Raw genomic sequence first — 20,926 nt, 5'->3', positions numbered from 1 at the left:
ATTGGCTGCCTCTTTTGAATGAAAACTAACTGTTGTGAAAGGTTTTTGCCAGTAGTTGTTTCGAAGTCGCAATTCGCAATGAATTTTCAGCAGATTCTTTATCAATGACTTTTGCTCTCTAAAACTTCTGCAGAATGAATATAAACAACCTTTATTAATATATCGCTGAAAGTTTTTTACCTATCTTTTTGAGCGGCTTCGATTTTCTTTTCTTGATTTTTGTAGTCAAATTGAAGCGGTGATTTTGCTCACGGAGAAACGGGAAGTGGAGCGAAAAAGCGAGTGGTTTGGCGGCGTGAACTTCTCTTTTTTTAATTAGAGTGAGAAAACGGCATACGAGCAAAATTTCGCTTTCTCGCTAGTGGTGTTTTGTTCACTTGCGGCATTTTCTTTAATTTCTTTCACGCATTGAATTACGCAATGTAGTGAATGCGGCCACTGTCAACAGAGCAAAATCAAAATCAAAAACGGGATGAAACGATCAGCCCGGTCATTAAATCATATTGCATTAGGTTATCAAAGTTAATTAGAGCGAATGCTACCTGACATTATTGTTAAGCTTAATAGCTTTAAGCTTAGAAGCTTAATTAAGTATAGATTTGAATCTTACTGAAAATGCACTCTGAGTTCGAGCCATTTTTGAAACTTAGAAAAAATTCTGTCAATTTATATCTCCAACTTGAGACATTACAAAATTTAGTTATCAAAGCTGTCCAATCTGTTTTCTGACATTATATTCTCATTATTATCAGATAAGATTCCCGTTGAAATGAAATTCAGCATGAATTGATAAAATTTCTATAACTGCGAAACTGTTAGATGAGTCAAGCTATTTTGCGCTACGTGTATTGCCTTTTTTCGTTTAACACTGTTCACATAGAAAAGATGAAAAAATGAAATTTTTTTGAATGAATTCTCCTTTTCTCTGACAGCATTTAAACTCATGACATCATTTCTTACTCTAAGACGAGTATTGAAGACATCTGCGCGATTAGATTTTGATTAGACTTATCTTGCGCAACAAAGTAACTGTTGAAGTTGAAAACTTAAGTTTAATTTCGATTAAGTTAGGGTCACAGAAACTAACGTGTATAAATGTCCCCCCTAATGAAAAGGCTTCTGCAGAATGAATTTGAACAATCTCTGTATTCTACGACGCGGAAGTCTATTTCGCTGCTATTCAGGCCATCTGCTGCTTATGTTTTGTTTTATTGGTTAAATCTTTCAAATGCAATGCGTTATTTGGTGCAATTTTTTTGGTTGTCTTTCTGGGTGTTCTTTTTTTCATCTGACCGATTTGACTCTTTGTCTGGAAAAAGAAATTAAGTGGTGAAGCCGCGATAAGAGCTTTAAGCTTCGTTCTATTAGCCTCTGTATTAGTTTTATTAGCCTCTGATGTACACTGAATGTTTGAATTGTTAATGTAAAAGAGTATATACAATTTGCAGTTTATCGTTCTCAGAAAAGTGATAAATGACAGCTCGAGGCATTTCAGCCACTGGCAAAGTTAACCTCGATGCATAATTTCCTTGTAACGGGAAATTTCGGTATTTTTTTGACATCCCCACAACTATTTTGCCCCATACCCATTCAGGTTAGTATTCTTTGGCTTAAGCTTGCTAAAGCAATGATCATTATTAAGCCAGTTGCTTGAGAGCAATTCGTCTGACGTAAGCTCGTTAAATTTTTGTCACTACTCTCGAAAATTCAAAAAAGGATTGAAGCTCAGTGCTGATACAGATGAGAGATCTTCTAAATTTTCAATTTAGTGTAAAAGATTGATATGAAAAGAACAGGCATTTTGGACCCCCTCAGCTCTCCCACGACCCTGAACCCTTTTTGAAGTATTTCTCGCGTGCGACATTTTGACTCGTGCTCACTGTTTTCTAACTCAAATTTGTGGAACGAATGTTTTTATGTTAAAACATGTGATCTAATGCTGCATACTTTTGATTTTTATTCATCAAGGGGAATGTTCTGCCTTATGATGACTTGAACACTAAAATTTTTTGGATTTTGCGCTTTTTCACTGTTCTATTTGTCCTGTCTATTTGTCTCATTAATGACCCGTCTCCTGAAACAGATAAGGCATGATCGAAGCCATTTAACGGTTTTATTTTATATCGATAGTTTTTAACGACTTTGAGACTACTTGCTTTCAAAAATTATGACTGGTTTTTAATAGCCGCCCTCATCTTCTCAGCCGGCTATTATAGCGCTCCTATTTTTTTTACAATTCAAAGAACTTGAATTGTATTGGGGCGCTGTCTTTTTTTTTAAGATCTGGTCACACATTTTCATGATTTTTGAAGTCAAATTGGAGTAGTGATTTTGGTCACGCCGAAACAGGAAGTGGAGCGAAAAACGAGGGGTTTTGCGGCGTGAAATTTTTTCGCTCTAATTTTAAAGTAGAGTGAAAGCGGCATTTGAACAAAAATTCGCTTTCTCGCTAGTGGTTTTTTTGTTCACATGCGGCAATTTCACTTAGATTTTTACTGTTTTTTCGATTTTTTGGATCGGATTTAAATGGTTTTCCCAATACATTCATAATCCGTTCTAGGTCTAGTTTTCTGTTTAGTCAATGAAAATTCTTTGAATTGTACGTCAGGACTTGTTCTGCTATGTTTTTTTTTACTTCGTCGAACTTTTTTTCGCTACCATTTTGCCGCTTTTTCATCATTTTGCGTGAAATCTTTTTGACTTCTCTAGGCTAGTTTATCTCTTCTCTCATTCTGCTAAAAGTGAATTTGAACATCAATTGCTCAGCAAAGCAATTCAAAATGAACAGAGGCAGAATCAAAAATTGAAGTCAGAAATAGAAACGGGATAAAGTCCAATTTTAGATGCCCGCTATTTGAACGTCGTTCCTATAAGTCTTAGTTACCATCTCTTGTGCTTATTGGTATTGATAGTAGCCCCTGTAGCCTCTCTCTAAGAAACAGAAGTATGTTCAACTACGAAGAAATGCCATCAAAATAAATCGGTCTTTAAAAACGTTTTTGAACAATTTTTTTTTCGATATCTTCTATTCTTTCAATCCCAATCATGCTTATTGGAATCAACGGCGGCTATTTTCCGGCAATCTGCCGGTTATGTCTTGTGTTGCTTGTGTATAAGGTATTTTTGTTGTGCTAGCACTTAACGCCATTTATTGCGGGTTTAACCAGTGCTGTGACGAGGATAGTTGGAGCTACTTGACGGTTTTAATGTATATTTATTGTTTTAACGTCTTAGATTCTCTATCAAGGATCGCTTTTGATTATTAATAGCCGCCTCATCTTCTCAGCCGGCTATTATAGCGCTCCTATTTTTTTTTTTACTTCGTCGAATAAAAAAATTTTTCGCTTTACCTCATTTTGCCGCTTTTTCAACATTTTGCGTGATATCTTTTTGACTTCTCTAGACTAGTTTCTCTCTTCTCTCATTCTGCTAAAAGTGATTTTGAACACCAGTTGCTCAGCAAAGCAATTCAAAATGAACAGAGTCAGTATAAAAAATTGAAGTCAGAAGTAGAAACGGGATAAACCCATAAAGCCCAATTTTAGATGCCCGCTATTTGAACGTCGTTCCTATAAGTCTTAGTTACCATCTCTAATGCTTATTGGTATTGATAGTAGCCCCTGTAGCCTCTCTCTAAGAAACAGAAGTACGTTATCTTCAACTACGAAATGCCATCAAAATAAATCGAACTTAAAAAATGTTTTTGTACAAAAATCTTTTTTTTTTCAATATCTTCTATTCTTTCAATCCCAATAATGCTTATTGGAATCAACGGCGGCTATTTTCCGGCAATCTGCCGGGTATGTTTTTGTAGCCGCCCTCGTCTTCTCACCGGGCTATTATTGTGCCCCTATTTCTTACTTCGTCGAATTTAAATTTGTTTTGCTTTACTTCATTTTGCCACTTTTTCGACATTTGCGTAAAATTTTCTTGACTTCTCTAGGCTAATACCATTGTTTGCTCCTTCTGCTCTAAGTGCTTTTTAGCAACAGTTGCTCAGAAATGCAATCCGAAATAAACAACCAGTATCAAAAAACGGAATCAAAAATAGAAACGGGATAAAAATTGAAACTGCTTAAACCCTAATTTTAGATGCCCGCTACTTGGTAAACACGGTTCTCCTTGTCCCTCGAATCAGGTTTAGTTAGATATGGTTTTGTTTTCATCTATTGTATCACGTTTAGTAGAAGTTGGACATCTGTTAAAAACTATCATTAATTTTCTCTGGATCCGTCTGCTTGCTGTTTCTGTTTTAGTAATCACAGTTGGCATCGGCTTTCTGATGAAACAAAGTTGATGCTATTATGTTTTTAAGATAGTAGATACCGTTCTTTAGATCATTGTTTTCAAAAAAGTTGTTCTTTTTGAGCTTTGACCGTGCTTGTTAAGCTGTCTGGTTCATAGTTTCCTATTTTCAATTTTGACAGGTTTTGATCTCTCAAGATTTGTTCTCTTTTGAGAGAAAATAGGATCTTTTTAATGGTTCCAGTTTGCAGTTAATGATTTTTGAATTGGCTTTTAACAAAAGTTTACGGAGTGTTTGATTGTTGCTACGCAATACCTTGGTTTTTATTTAGAAATGTTTTTGTCTGCTTTTATCACGTGTTGACTACTGTAATTATCTTTATGGTCTGCCAAACTTTTTGTTAACAAAACTACAGCGAATAATGAACTCTGCCGCGCGTTTGATCTTTCGATTGTCACCTTCAACGCCAACCTCGTCGTACCTGAAGCAGCTGCACGGGTTGCCAATTAAGCAGCGCAATGTGTTCAAAATCCTATTGTATGCGCATCGCTTTATACATCAGCCTAGCAAACTCCCACTATATTTATCGGAACTAATGAAACGAAACACAATGTTTACGAGGTCTCAATTTTTTTTACAAGTAACTTGTTCCCAAATTTCGCTCCTACTTTGGAAGACGTTCGTTCTTGCATGCTGTCGCTGTTGAGTGGAATAAATTCTCATTTGATATGAAACTGATACCATCTGAAGTTTTATGCAGGCGAAAACTCAAAATTTATCTGTTTTAATTTTCAGGCCCTGTTGAGATTTTAAATGGTGCTTAAACCAATAATAATAATTTTTAGTAAGTAATGATTATGCGCTGGTACTTTTTTCAAAGTCTTCAGTGAACTTCGAATTTCGCCAAAGTTTTTGTCTTTTTTGCCTCTCATTTATTAAACAAAGCTGGTGTTTTCTGTTTGAAGTTCATAGGTACACTTACTTAATATGCTGACTTTGGCCTTATTGACTTTGAGAACACTATTTTTCCTAAAAATAGGATGTAGGTTTTTAATATTACTTTCATACGTGTTTGAAGGTTTTTTGATATATGCTCTTTGGACTATGGAAGGCTGTTCCTTATGACGCTGATAATCAGGTCTGGAATTTGTTGAATTCCTTGGATTAAAATTGAGGACTTTTCCTGCAACGTTTTTCAAACAAAATTTTGGTTCGTTTTACCTTAGTTCACAAATTGTTCAACATTTTGCGTGAACTCTTTTACTTCTCTAAGCTAGTTTCAGTCTTCTGTCATTATTTTCAAATTGCTTTTGAACAGCCAGCAAAACAATCAACAGAGTCAGTATCGAAAAAGGAAATCGAAAATAGAAACGGGATAAACCACTAAAGCATAATTTTCGATGCCTGCTACTTGAACTTCGTTCTTATAAGTCTTAGTTAATATCTCTAATGTTTTTGTGATGATATTAGCCACTGTATACTCTCATTAGGAGACAAGAGTAGTCTTAGGGGAATCATTGGCGGCTTTTTCCGGCAATCAGCTGGGTTTAGTCATAACATGACGCGAACTTTCTTTGCCTAGCGACAGATGTTATTTATAAAGTTCATTTTCCAGATTTTTGAGCTTGCACCTATTTTAATTTGAGTTTAGGAACAGTTATCGTGAAATCAGAGGCATTAAACTGCAAATATGGAAAAACTGTATTATTTCAGCGTTGGGTGAAATGGAAGATGAAATTTTCAAAAAGAGGGCCGAAAGAGAAGTATGCTTAACGTTCGTGAAATATTGGAAATGTATTGTTGGTGTTTCATAAATGAAATTGTTCTCGTGTTTCAGAAATTTTTCAAAGAGAAGGAGAAACGACAGAAAGCTGAGCAGGTTAGTTATAGTTGCCAGGACTTAATGATTTTTTTCGTAGATGTGTGCTAGTTATTTCCTGCCTTTTACCTACGTGGTGTAAATTTTTTTACTGGTGTTTTAAGAATTCAAGTTGCTCAATTAAGCGGTCCTTGAAAGTGCTGATGAAATACAGGTCTACGGATCCTTATAGATTATTGAAGTACTAGCAAAACTGTCTAATAAATCAGTTGTTCGAAAATACTATTCAATTATGTATCAAAAATGAAACGGCCCAAAATCCCGCAAATATAGCACATTCGGTTCCTGCTTTTTGACACTCGCGTTTTCCCGACAAACGCGTCAGGGAAAGCAAGGAGTCGTATTGTCGCACCCTCGAAAGGCGGAATTATAATTTTTGGGTATGACCTCTTGTACTAGATGATAAAGCGGTTCCAATATCAATGCTTTATGTTTAAAAGTATACTACTACTTTTCGAAGCATCGAGTGACACAAGACCTGTAGTACACACAGAAAAGACGTTAGTAATAATTGTCGACAATAAATAGTGTAATCTAACCGCAAGCAAGTTTGATTCTGGTCTGCTGGAAGCTTCTGAGCACAGTGCTAAATTAACGGATACAAATCACGCAAGCTATTAATATCACTTGAGTGATTTTCCGCAAGCTAAACTTTCTGCTTAATTTAGAGTAGATTGGTGCCTATTTAAGTCAGGATTAGTTGAAATAGTTAAGCAGTTGTAAATAAGTAAACAAATTATTGCATTTTCCCCTTTCTCACTCCTGAATCCGAGTAAGCATAACTTTCAGCCCCCCCCCCCATCCCCTCCCACGAGCACGTTTTTGTAGTATATCACGTGTAAAGTGCTATATAATAATTAGCATCTGGCTTTCAAAAACGCCTTGGCTTGACAGGTTTGAAATATTAACAGGCGGCGGCGAAATCGGGCCGAGGTGGCTTCAGTCCCGCGTATCACCTCAGAGGCCAGTTGGGCCCACAGCCGATAAACAAAGGAGGCCGGGGAGGGCACTCGGACCCTGTAGTGAACCCAAGACAAGCTATTGCTGAGGCCAGAATGCAGTCCATGCAGCACGAGCAAAGACAGTTCATGGCCAATAAGAAGGTATTCACGAATTATTAGATTTTCTTCTACCATTTTTTCAAAAATTTATGTGAGACAAGGTTTCTTTCAGTCTAATTTGAAATTCCTCTCAAGTTTTTATCTGTTATTTGGGTCCTGTTAGTCTTCTCTTTGTGCGGTTTTTTACTTGATCGTGTGTCATCTTAGCTATTTAATTTCTCGAGTGGCGATTTTAATCACGACAAAGCGCTAAGTGGAGCGGAAAAGTGAGTGGTTCTGCGATTTTCAACTATTATACTCTAGTTTTCAAGTATAATGAGAAAACAGTTAAGCGTGGTCCTGTTTGAGAAGTTATTGTCATTTATTAAATCCAAGTTAAAATTAAACAGTTCATTGAGCAATTAATGCATGTCAGGTATTTGTCCTCATTCATATCTCTTAGCCGTCTGACATTGTGTGACATAAAGTCACTCATCGATCAATCGTCGTTGTTTTCGTCGAGGTTTTTTTAGTTGGATCTCCCCGCTTAATGGGTTAATCAACAAGAACAAGAAAAGGTCTCTAACAAAGTCTCATCTCATTGATTGAAAAATTTGATGAAATTACGCCCTACCAATTGTGAGTGCGTAAAAACTCCGGAGATGTCAACATCGACTGGACTCAAGAAACGAATTGTACAGCTCCTCTGGAAATTCGTGGAAACGAAATTCAACAAAAACAACATCATCACCTGGCAGCTCGCATGTGACTGCCAAAACCGCAGAGAAAAGTGGACAATTTTCTAAACTGAATGTATGGGATAAATGCCCACCAGCTTTGCTGTAAAGACTTTACAACAGCAACAATATATTTCTTAATCATTTCATTATTTCCAGTATTTCAATATCTCTTGAGAATCAGTGGCTATTAGCGTCGTGACATGCCTCGCATTGCGCAAAGTGAAATAAACTGAGCCTAACGATTGTAAGCTATTGGCAACGCTACAAGTCGGAAGCTTCGGCTATCTGAAAGTACAGCTAACTGTTTAAATGTTTCCAGAACAATCTCTGAGAAACTCCGAAATAGTTCAAAAGCTAGTGGAACGAGCTGGACGTCCGTTGCATTGAGTTGTTGTGAATAATGGTCTTTTTTCTGTCCTTGGCAGCTACTAAAGCGATACCAGATCTCCTCGCCGCATCTGAAAGTAGACTGGGTTGTAGTGGTGAGGTAATGGTAGCTCGCAGAACTGCTAGTTGGCCTCCATTGAAACTAGACAAAAAATGTCTGCTGGACTAGATTTGGTCTGGACATAAAAATTACCAAAAAAATGTTAAAATGAGCTCTAAAGACAAAGTATGTTTGGTGAAGTAAATGCTCAGAACAAAAAGAAGCTCAGAACAAGCAGAGAATGTAACGTAAAGATGAGTGGTTTAGTTATTTTAGTTAATTCTGGGTCAAAAAAACGAAAAAAATTCTCACTGTTTTTGATCGGATTTTCTAAGGGGTTTGTAAAATCCATTAGTAGTCATTAATAGCCGCGTCCTCAATTCCAGGCGGCTATTATAGCGCTCCTAATTTTTTTTTACAATTCAAAGAATTTGAATTGTTTTGGTGCGCTGTGTTTTTTTCTTAAGATGTGTTCGCACATTTTTCAATGACTTTGATCTTTAAAAACGGGATAAGCAGCTAAAGCCCAGCGGGCATCAAGTTTCATTAGAGGCCTAAAGTGGGCTTTAGTAGTCCTTCAAGTGCTTTTAGTGGTGCAGCTGCTGGGATGGCCTTAATTTAAGGTTAAAAGGTCATTTTTAGGGCTCAAAATGGTGCAATTTTTCATGTTTTTTGTAATTTTTTGTTTTGATGAGTCTTAGGTTGAAGTTTTTAAAAGTTGATGAAGGCCTTTTGTGAGACAAAATTGCGTGTTATGACCTTTTTATGAGCTATATGTTTTGGTACTACAAACACAAACACTCAAAATGATACTACTTTTTGCAATTTTTTTCAGGTTTTTTGAAATTTTTTGTCATTTTTTAGCCCTAGGTTTCAAGAAACCTCCTCTAGTGTTTGATAAAGGGTTTGACGATTACTGCATAGTTTCTAGTGGCAATTGAATGGCTTTAAACCTTTTCACATCATGAATTTTAGCATTTTATGACAAAACTTGCGATTTGTTTCATTTTTTTTGACATTTATTGTCATTATTCAAGTTGTACCAGGGGCCAGAAAACCTCATCAGGGGCTGGATAATAAGTTATTGAAAAATTTTTAGTTGCCATGGAATTTGTTTCAATTTTGAAAATCACAAGTTTTAGCAATTTTTTTTGACAAAGTTCACATTTTTTTCAGGTTTTTGAAAATTTTCATGATTTTTGAGTTTTTCCAGCTTCAGGGACCAGGCATTTTCCTTTCAGGTTTGTTAATAGTTTCTAGAGGGCACTGCATAGTTTCTAGTAACAATGCAATAGTTTTTAACTTTTGTCTCGAATTTTAGTATTTTTTGATAAATTTTGCAATTTTTTTAAGGCTTCCTAAAGTTTTTGTCAGTTTTTGATATTCGTCCATTCTCAAGTGCAAGAAAACAAATTCCACGTTCTGACAAAAAGTTACTGCATGGTTTATAGTTTCAAGTGATCTGTTTTCAACAATTTAAGCTTCGACTTCAGAAGTTTTTTGGATAAAATTTCTGTTCAAGTTTCAAGTTTTTTTCAAGTTTTTTCAAACATTTGTATTTTATTTATTTTTTTCTTGCCTCAGTTGCCAGGTAACCTCATCCGGGGTTTGATAATATGATATTAAATAGTTTTTGATAATATGTTATTAAATAGTTGCTAGAGGGCAATTGAATGGCTTTCAACATTTTAATTCAACGATTTTCTCTTTTTTTGATGTTTGAATTTTTTTCTAAAAATTTTTGCCTATCGATCTATGAGCCAATGATCTTTTTTATAAAGCTTGGAATTGGGTTACTGGATAGCCTCTAGAGACACAGAAATTATTCTGAAGATATTTATATCGCGATTTTCAGCAATGTTTCCTTATAGTTTGCAATTGTTTTTAAGTGTCAATGAATATTTTTCAGGTCTTGCAGATATACTGGACCGATTTCAGGAACAAAAATTGGTTCTGAACATATTTATGAAATAGGTATTTTTAAAGGAAAAAAATTTTGCCTTAGTTTTATAAGCTTCAAGAGTTTTAGTAATGAGTATATTTTTGTTTAGTTTTGATTCTTTTAGTTCCTCAATTTTTTGATGATTTTGTTTGTGTTCTGGCTGGCATTCTTAATTGATCTGCTGGTCAAGTAGAGTACGTCTGAGTTTCTCATTCAATTCTTTGAATTGTATTTCAGGACTTGTCCTGCTATGTTTTTTTACTTCGTCTAAAAGATTTTTGATTCGTCTTAATCTGACTTCTTGGAATTGACTTTTTCAATGACTTACCTCACTCAAAAAAATGACTTCTGAACTCACTTATGGAGTTGTAAATTTTATGAGCATTTACTTATTAAAGGTCAATGGTGTGCATATAAATAGTGCCAAACATATATGCCTTAATTCTTGATTATTAGAGTCTGAGTTTTTGATTTCGAATACTATGCACGTGCCGTTACATAGTAAGTCATTATGTAAAAAATATTGCACGTGCATCTGAGGGGTGCAAAATATACGCGCGCACTAATCTGAGGAGGCACAAACGGAAAAGATCATAATTTTGAAAAGCCCTATTAGGTCTTTCTCATTTTAGAGCTTATGTGTCTTAAATAATGACAGTCCAAAGCTAACCAAAAGTCTAGTGGTCTATTAAAGGACTGGTGGTCTTTCTGTCCGTCTAATTTCTTTAGTTGTTTCAATTCATGGAAGGCCCCAAGCTTCTATCGCGGCTATTTTCCGGCAATCTGCAGGCTATGTTTTTGCGGCATAGTTTTTCGGGTTTTCTAATTGAAAATGAATGGCTTCTTTGAATTATTTTTATTCAGTTTTCCGGCTTCTGTTGTTGAAGCCTTTTTTTAATTGCTCCCAAACGAAGTCCTGCTGGTCTTCTTTAATGCTGGGCTTCGTTTTGTAATACCGATGTTCGTCTCATTTTTCGTCCGAATTTCGTCCTCAATTCGTCGGACGTTATGTTTAATAGCCGTCGTCAGCCTATCAACGGCTATTATTTAGGCGCTCTCCTTTTTTAAAAAATCGCTTTACCTTTTGATCGCATTTTTTGTTTTACATAAGTTACCGTTTTAACGCGTGACTTCTAACTTAATTCACTCATTGTTTCATCTGAATGGATTTTATATTCTTTCGCGTATTGAATTACGTAATATAGTGAATCTGGTTAAAGTCAAAAGAGCAAAATCAAAAGAACGGGATAGACATATAAAGCCCGGTCATTAAGTCAGAATGCATTAGGTTGGCGAAGTTCATTAAAGCGATTGCTAGCTGGCATTAGTATTATGCTTTATAGCTCTCAGTTTAAAAGCTGAATTAAGTGTAATTTCCATCTCTTACTTTTTTCTTTCTCTGTTTCACTCCCAATGTGCGTCAAGCGCGTCACCGTTGGCTATTTTCCGGCAATTTGGCGGCTATGTTTAATAGCCGCCCTCATCTCAACCGGCTATTATAGCGCTCCTAATTTTTTACAATTAAAAGAATTTGAATTGTATTGGGGGGGGGGGTGTCTTTTCTTTTTTAATAGCCGCGAAGCGATAGGTGAGACTATTATTGGCCTTCTCTTGGTTTTATTTATTTCGTCGTCAAGATTTTGGTTACGACCATATGACGTCACAAACAGTTCAAATCTGCTTTTTGTTCATTCGTTTATGCAATTTCAACTGAATTGCGTGCGTAACGTCATTTTTCACTCTTAGTGGAGCTAGTTTTTTTTTGTTCATTTGCGTGATTGAATTTTTGGTCACACGTGACTTACCTCTCTTAAAATTGACTTCCTCACTCTGAAATTGACTTTTCTTTGCTTAAATTCAAAGATATGAGGTCAAATGAGTGCGTGTCACTCTAATTGAAGGTTATTTAAGAGCAGCAAATGGAAACAGCAATAAGTTATACAGATTCTTAATGTCTTTTTTACCTTCTTTTCGAGACGACAGATCTATGAAGCTATTGCGGCTATTTTCTGACAATTTGTCAGCTATGTTTTTTTTGAGATCTGTTCACACATTTTCTTGATTTTTGAAGTCAATTTGGAGAAGTTATTTTGGTCACGCCGAAACAGGAAGTGGAGCGAATGTTTTTGCGGCGTGAATGTTTTTCGCTCTAATTTTAAAATAGAGTGAGAAAACGGTGTTTGAACAAAATTCGCTTTCTCGCTAGTGGTTTTTTGTTCACACGCGGCAATTTCACTGATTTTTACTGTTTTTTCAATTTTTTGGCTCGGATTTTTTTTCTAAATGGTTTTCACAATCCATTCAGAGTTCATTCAAGGCCTAGTTTTTTAGTTTGATCCAAATTTCCACTTCTCGCTAGCGTTTTTTTGTTCACATGCGGCATTTTGACATTGATTTTTCTGGTTTTTTTATCTGATGTTTTTAAAAATGGTTTCCTCAATTCACTCATAATCCGTTGTAGGTCATTTTTTGTTTAGTCAATAAGAATTCTTGGAATTGTACGTCAGGACTTGTCCTGCTATGTTTTTTTACTTGTCGAACAAAAAATGTTTCGCTTTACCTCATTTTGCCGCTTTTTCAACATTTTGCGTGAAAGCTTTTTGACGTCTCTAGGCTGGTTTATCTCTTCTCTCATTCTGCTGAAAGTGATTTTGAACATCAGTTGCTCAGCAAAGCAATTCAAAATGAACAGAGTCAGTATTAAAAATTGAAGTCAGAAATATAAACGGGATAAACCTATAAAGCCCAATTTTAGATTCCCGCTATTTGAACGCCATTCCTATAAGTCTTAGTTACCATCTCTAATGCTTATTGGTATTGATAGTAGCCCCTGTAGCCTGTCTCTAAGAAACAGAAGTATGTTCAACTACGAAATGCCATCAAAATAAATCGGACTTAAAAATGTTTTTGTACAAAAATCTTTTTTTTCAAGATCTTCTATTCTTTCAATCCCAAACTTGCTTATTGGAATCAACGGCGGCTTTTCTCCGGCAATCTGCCGGGTCTGTATTATTTTCACGCTGCAGCTCTCAAAAGAATTTCGTCGGTGCTTGATGTGATTTGTGAAACCCTTTTGGGCAAAATTCAACACTAAAATTCAATAAAGGTTAGAATATTCACTTTCAGAGATTAAAAATTTAAATTTCAGTTTTTGGGAAAGTGTTTCTTTCATCACAACTCAAAACTTTGTAAGTTCTACATCACTTTTTTTGCTATTTGAAATTTCGGCAATCTGACGGCAATATTCCAACCTTTGAAGCTGCTAACCTAAATTGGGGTTAGGGTTGAATTGTAGATTTGTCATAAGCACTAATAACATGACTTTTTGTTCGACCGTATTTTCTGATTTTTTGCTTGTGGGATTTTGTTGTTCTTGAATAATTGATTTTTACTGATTTTTTTGATTACTGCATGTATTCTAATGCAAAATTGTTTCTCGGCCTATCTGACTTTTCAAGTGACGTTTTGGTCATTATCGTCTTCAATTTTAAGTTCTCTGTTATGCTCTATCAGTCACAATTTTTGGCAGCTGACCTCAATGGTTTATATTTTGAAAGATGAGCGAAAATTTGCCATTTACTTAGTTCTTTGTATTGGTGTACAATAAGCTCTAGTAACATCATTTGAAGCCTTCTAGTAAACTTATTGGCCCTGCTAGTGACCTTATCCTCATCCCCTTCCTCCTCCACTTCTCTCCATCTCGTGCCCCTGACCATAGCAGGAGAATTGTCTTTGAGTTTATAATTTAGAATTGTCTTTTGCTTGTCTTTCGAGAGCAATTCGTTGGACGCTAGTAGATTATGTTGTAAATCATTCGTACCCATGATTTTACGCGGTTGAACTAACTCTGTAGCATTTGACAACAAAAAGTAAAGTGAAAAGAAAAGTGAAAATGCCCAAGGATTTACCAGCTTTTCTCAGGTAAATCCTTGGGCATTAAAATGCTGTGCAGTCGCTTAGTGACTTTATACCGAAGCAAGCGAAAACCCGTCCGTCTGTTGTTTGAGAGCAATTCGTCCGACATTACTTGGTTACTTTTGGGCTGCCATTTGAAGATGATTAATTTATTGACAGTATAAAAATCGCTTGTTTGCCGTTCATCGGATGTTTTTTTTAGCTTTTTGGTATGAATTAGTTTTATTGGTGGTTTTTGTGATAACTATGCGCTGTTAGTACTTGCTGCAGCATTTAGCAGGCGATGATTAATGTTTCAGGAACAGGACATGAACAATCGGTTTGGTGGACCCGAAAATGTGAGTTAAACTACTTTTTACTAATGCAATATATTGGTATGTTAAAATATAGAACTATTTATAATTGAATCAACTGTAAAACAAGATCATGTTATCAGATTCAGGTTATCAGATTACTCAGATAAGGTATTGGTATCAAGATCATTATCCAGAATAATCTGATCTGAAAAAAGTGCAAACCGAATCAGAACACTTTTAAGCGCTCTCTTTCTCTTTTATTTGAATGCTTCCATTTTATTGTATCGATAGCAGCTATCGAATGACGTATTGTGTATTCGTTTTTGTTCAAGAGAGGAGCAAAAAGAACGAGAGAACAAGCAGAACAGGAGGACAGTGAGGATGAAAACGATGAGGTCAAATTGCACCAGGATGGCTGGAAGGACAGATACTACTCCACTAAGTTCCACGTGCCTGCTTCAGATATTCAATTCAGGAAAACTCTAGTAAGTTCTTCAAATTACAGAAATAGCTCAGCTGATTGTTTCATTTTTCCAAGAAATGATTTATTTTAAAATAACATGGTCGGGACAATATTTTGCCTGTAGTAAGATGTCTTGAATGAGAAGTCGAGCTGGATTTCTATGCGATTATGAAGCTGTAGCAATTATTTGGTTTTTTCATGCAAGTTTTTTGCTTGGCCGATTTTTTTTCCTCTAACCATTGTTCTCAAAAACGGTATAAAATAGTCAAGTCCGGAGTCAATAAGTCACTTTACCACCCATAGAAGTTAGTTTCCTGTAGCGTCAGCGACCGACTACAAAGCCAGGCAAGTCCTTTGAGTGAATTTCTTCCGTCATTAGTTGGTTATGTTTGAATTGTTTAGACCGCATATATGCAAAGGTTAATCCGTAGTCGAGTAAAACAGTTGATATCTCTAATGATATTCTCATCAGTGAGGTGCCATCTACGACGAGTACACATGAAGTACAGCATTTTTACATCACAGCTGCTTTATTGCTTGGGACTGACGTAAAGTAAAGTTTAGTATAGAGTGGAAAGAGTACGAAGTAGTGTTTGAGAGATCAATTGCTCTGTAACAAAAGACGTTGCAAGTAATTGGGCTATGATGATGTTTTTAATGCGATCTCCTGCATGATCTTTTTTGAGCGATTTGCCTTTTGATCATCAGAAACCGGATAAGCTGGTAATGCATGAGGGTATAAAGACGCTGTCCAGTTCTGTAAGAACTAATAAGGAGGCATAAATTAATAGTTTAAAGGGCAGTTTAGGTTTAGAGAGGTTTCGATGCCTTTCCCAATTTTGTGGTGCTAGTGGTTTTTTGTTTCGTAGTCTGAGGCGCGTTTTTTTTAAATTTAACCCTGAAACGCTCAAACTAACATTTTGTTGCTTTTTTCAAGTATAGTTTAGAACAAAATCTTAGTCGCCTAAGTGCTGGGCACGAGGTCTGAGGTGAACGTATTTAGAGAACAAAGGGTACGAAAGCGTAGAATTTCATTTAAAATTGAAGTTCAGAGTACATTTTTACAGAGTAGCGAAGAAAAGTTCTCGTCTTAAAAGTATGCATTTTAATTTCTTATTTTGAAAGATTGAGCTCAGACTAACATAAGTGAAAGTCATTTTTTTCTCCTAAACACCTCCTACACGACACTGAGTTTAGGACAAAAAATTAAGTTTTCAATTCTTTTAGTCTAAGTGAAATCTTCCAAACTAAGCACTCTGTCTGAAGTTTTAGTGACCGATGAAATCTTACCCTGGGTTCAGAACAACTTTTAGCTACTTTTGTGTGCCTTGACGTTATTTGTTCCGCTCTTTAACAGTGACGATGAGTTGTACGATAAATGTTTTTAAATCAAAGATTATATTATACTTCACTCTCTAAATGAGTTCAAAATTTACCTAACATTTATTAATAGCTACCGTCGGCCTCTCAAAGACTATCTATCATTCAGGTGCTCATTTTTCTCTACAATCCAAATGATTTGGATTGTATTGGGGCGCTGTTAAAATGGGTTTACAATTTTGTCGACTTTTGATGACAACCAGAAGTTTAATGAGAGTGGCAATTGTACTCGAGCTGGAGTAATAAAGGGAGCGCAAAAGAGAGTAAATTTGAAGCGCGATTGTCAAGCTACTTTTAAAGTGCATTGGGAATTTGGTGGGCAAAAAGGGGTAAACACTTTTTTTGAAAACGAATGTCCACGAATTGAGTACAGCTTCTTAAAATTGTTAATGAAAAATTTAGATCAGTCAAAAACCTCGAAAAGTCAAAATTGTCGAGCGAAAATCAATAGAAGCACACGTTTACAACACTTGCTTCAAAATTTCGGTGGAGGGCAATGAACAAATGAAGGCAAGGTTCGGAAGTTCACAAGAACGTGAAGTATTAATTAGATTTACTTGTGCGAAATCCGGAACAAATGAGAGCTGTAATTAATGAGACTAAGGGATACAGCCTAATTGTTGTGATAAACTTATTAAATAATCTTCAATTGCACACGGAAGGCTATTTAGTTTTGTTTCAGCTCTGCTCTGATTTTATTGCTTGAGGATTAGAGGCCGGATTTTGATTGGGTAGCCCCATTTACCTGGGATTTTAGATTCCGGCGGAAGATATTTCTATTCAATATACGACTACCAGAAGACCGGTGAACTTGAATCATCTTCCTAGCGGCTGAATATCTTAGACTTATTGCCAGTTTACGTTGAGAATCACTGGTTGCAGTGATTTCTTTATTTCTTTATTTTCGGCTTGTTTGTTTTTGTGCCGCTGGTAGCAGTGGTACAGTCGTCTTTTTTGCTTAAGCGTGGTGCCGCTGGTAGCAGTGGCAGCCCGTTTTATTAAGTTCTTGAGCTATGGGTCGACAAGCTAAGAAAGCGGACAATTCAGGCAATATTGAGATTATTGAGAAATGGAGAAATGGATAACGTGCCTGACCGAAAGTTGTCCCATTCAAACTAAAGTTTGTGTTCCATCGAGCTACGATTTTTCTCAAAATTTTCTCTGCGGATTTTGCGCTGCAAATGACAAAATCAAGATGGAGAAAAACTATTCTGCGGCTGTAACGAACTCAATTAAAAACGAACAGCAGACACGTGCAACACTTTTTGCCGAGGTCCAACAGGAACAGAAACGTAAGGACGCCAAAAAACTGAATTTGATAGGCAAAGGAACCCAGCCATCTCCCTCTAAATCTGACTCTGCTCTTGTTTAAGAGTTTGCAAAGAAACTCAATATTACAATCAGCGTCAATGATGTTGAGTGCAAGCGAAAGTCAAATACTTCTACAGGTTGTCAGCTTCTCCTGAAATTTAAGGAACAACTGAAACGAAAGGAGTTTCTGCGCAAATCTGGAAAGCTCCGTGATTGTCCAGACTCGTCTAATGTATATATATCTCCCAACCTCACGAGAGCTGAACGCATTCAATAATATAACCTTCGAGTAGAAAAACGAAGACGAGAGAGCGAAAATCCTGGATCGGCTTATGAAATCCGATGGGGTCGCGTGTGCGAGAAATGACTAAATCTGAGAGATAGTTCTTCCACTTCGATTCTTTTCCTGAATGTTCAAAGCATCCTGTTATGCGAAAAAAGAATGCATTTTGTAAGCTTTTGTCTATTTTTTCTCCTACAATTATCTGCCTTACCGAGACGTGACTTGATAACTCAATAATTGATACGGCTATTTTCTCTGGTCATTCCTACACGCTTGTTTTGCGATCAGATCGTATGAGTGGTTGTCATGGAGGCATTTTGATTGCCGTAGAAAACAAATTTCTTAGCTCAACCCATATCAGATTTTCGTCAAAGTCGGAAATTGATTGTACATTTGTAATGGAAAGCCCTCAATTTTCTGTTGGCATAATTCTGTTTTTTCTCCCTCCACGTGGTTCTCGTTATTACGTCAATCCCATCGCGGTTGAAAATCGGCTTCAAACTATTTTCCGAGACTTGGAAAATGAACCTGAATCAGAATGGAAAGCCTCAATTCAGTGGCTTGTTCTGGGTGACTTCAATCATCCGAATGTCGACTGGAGCTCCGTGTCTTCCTTAAATTCCGAAGAGCAAAATTTTCTTGATTTTCTTACTGAATGTTTATTCTTTACACAAATTATAGATCAGCCCACTCATAAAGGTGGCAACATTTTAGATATAGGTTTCTGTTCTCATCCTGAAAATTGGGATTTCTCGGTCAGGCAATCATCCTGTTCAGATCACTATTCAGTCATTTTATCTTACGAGGGTTTTATTACTCATGACAGCTCAAATGTTTTTTCGATGCATTCGTTTGATGCCGAGAAGTGCGCTCAAAGCACGGCAGTATTAAAATTGCTAGCTAATGATTGTCACAGTTCGCGTCCCGGTTTTATCTCGTTATGCTACAAGTTGTTAGATACTGCTCTTGACAAGTGTTTCTCTAAAAAGCGCAGAAAGCGTGTTAATACTCCATTCTTCTATTCTTCGGCAACCATGCATTGCTTGAACAAATTAAATACCGCCAAGCGGGGCCGGAAGCAAAACGTTGCAACCCTTGAAGAAGAGTTAGGGATTTTTATTGAAATGGATAAGCAAGTTTTTCTCAACAGTGTAAAAACATTCACGACAAACGAAGCCTTTGCTCTGCTGAAAAAATTGAATGGTAGAAACACCTTTCCCAGCAAAGTTTGTTATAAAAGAAGAGTGGCGTCCAGAGATCTCGATAAAGCGAACCTTTTCAATCAATTCTTCAATTCTGTCTTTCTGACTAAAACGTCTCTGAAATTACAAGAGTCTCTGTGTAATTTCAATTTTGGTAACAGAACCAAGCTCTCGGAGGTCAGGTTTAGCATACTTGATATTCACGAGCAACTTTTACAAGTGCCTGATAGTTCGATAGCGACCTGCGATGGTTTGCCTCGAACTATTTAAAAAAAAGCAGCTGATTCTTTAGCGCCCATTTGCTATGTCATTTTTACTTACGTTATAAATACTTGTAAATGGATATGTGCTTTCATAACACCAATTTTTAAGAAAGGATCAGGAGCTGACGTCGAAAATTACAGACCCATTTCTATTTTTCCAAGGGTATCGTTAATTATGGAAAAGTTTCTTTTTATATACATTTATGACAATGTTAAAGATCGTCTGAATACTAGACAACATGGGTTTCGCTCCAAACATTCAACTGTGACTCAGCTTTTAATCTTTTCGCATGAATTGTATCTGCACTTTTATTAAAATGTAGAGCAAGTTGTCGTTTATCTCGACTTCTGTAAAGCGTTTGATTCAGTCGATCACACCTATCTGCTCGTGAAGCTGACTAACTTTGGTTTTGACGAGAATTTCGTGGTCCTTTTTTCCTCTTATCTTGAAGATAGGAAACAAAGAGTTAAAATTGGTAACATTTTGTCGGATTGCTTACCTGTCTCTAGTGGTGTCTCGCAAGGCAGTGTTTTGGGACCTATTCTATTTTTGATTTACATTGATGACATGCATGAAGTTCCTGAGTTTTCAAAATTGTTCTGTTTTGCCGACGATGCCAAACTTGTATTCCAAAAAGATTCTTGCTTACAATCTGGTCAACACGATCTTTGTGCTCTTAGGTTATGGTCTTATTGTAATTCACTTTCTTTCAATATTCAGAAGTGTGGCTACCTACATTTCAACAGGACATCCACCGATGCCTTGTTTATCGGAAAGGACGAACTATCTTGGCTCGAGCAGGTCAGCGACCTGGGTGTTGAAGTATCTAGTTCACTCAAGTGGGGAGCTCATTTAAAGATCAAATTTGTCAAAGCTTGTAGAGCTCTTAGTTTTTTGAAGCATAGTGTTCCTTCAAATCTTTCCTCTGGAGTTAAATTCAATCTATATAAAGCATGTGTTATCTCTGTGTTATGGTACGGTTACCCTGCTTGGTACCCTGATATTTATGAACTTCGGAAGCTTGAAAGTTTGAATTATCTTAGACTTCGTTGGTGTTTCGGTTGTGATAACTATGAAAAATTTTTACAGAAGTCTCATTCGTTGCCGATCAGTTATCAGCTCATTGAACGTGATCTTCGGTTTTTTCTTGCAGTAGTGAATGAAAAGAACTGCATTAGTTTCGATGATTACTTCAAAATTGAAAAAAAAATCCGTTCACTTACGAGCGCAGAATCTGGAACGCCTGGTCCTTACGAGATCGAGAAAACGACTCACCGAAAAATCTTTTTTCCGTGTTGAGAGACTAGTAAACGACGCTGCCGATCTCCTGAATATCAGTATTAATTTTTTCAAGTCAAAATTTTCCCGACAAACCACAATTCACAACCTGCTACTGGACTTAACGCGGTCTAATTATGACATTTGTGTAACACGCACTTGGTATCTAAAATGTAGGTGTCATTTTTGTATAGCTTAACTCTTTACTTTCACAGTCAATTTTATCTTATTTATAAAATTTTTGTGTACAGCACCTGATT

The 20,926-nt window shown here is 36.4% G+C and overlaps 1 protein-coding gene across 2 annotated transcripts in view; it reads left to right on the top strand.

Moving 5' to 3' along the window:
- LOC142354790 (5'-3' exoribonuclease 2-like) overlaps positions 1-20,926 on the top strand; it is a 110,315-nt gene that overhangs the window by 22,059 nt on the left and 67,330 nt on the right. For both annotated transcript variants that reach the window (XM_075407165.1, XM_075407166.1), the window contains 5 exons: positions 5,960-6,009; positions 6,084-6,125; positions 7,037-7,228; positions 14,489-14,527; positions 14,818-14,970. In XM_075407165.1, coding sequence (XP_075263280.1) covers positions 5,960-6,009; positions 6,084-6,125; positions 7,037-7,228; positions 14,489-14,527; positions 14,818-14,970 — 476 coding nt within the window. The remainder of the gene's footprint in view (positions 1-5,959; positions 6,010-6,083; positions 6,126-7,036; positions 7,229-14,488; positions 14,528-14,817; positions 14,971-20,926) is intronic.

Source organism: Convolutriloba macropyga, assembly GCF_964194025.1.
Source record: "Convolutriloba macropyga chromosome 13 unlocalized genomic scaffold, txConMacr16.3 SUPER_13_unloc_1, whole genome shotgun sequence".
Classification (NCBI taxonomy): Eukaryota; Metazoa; Xenacoelomorpha; order Acoela; family Convolutidae; genus Convolutriloba; species Convolutriloba macropyga.
This window is presented reverse-complemented; position numbering and strand designations above follow the sequence as displayed.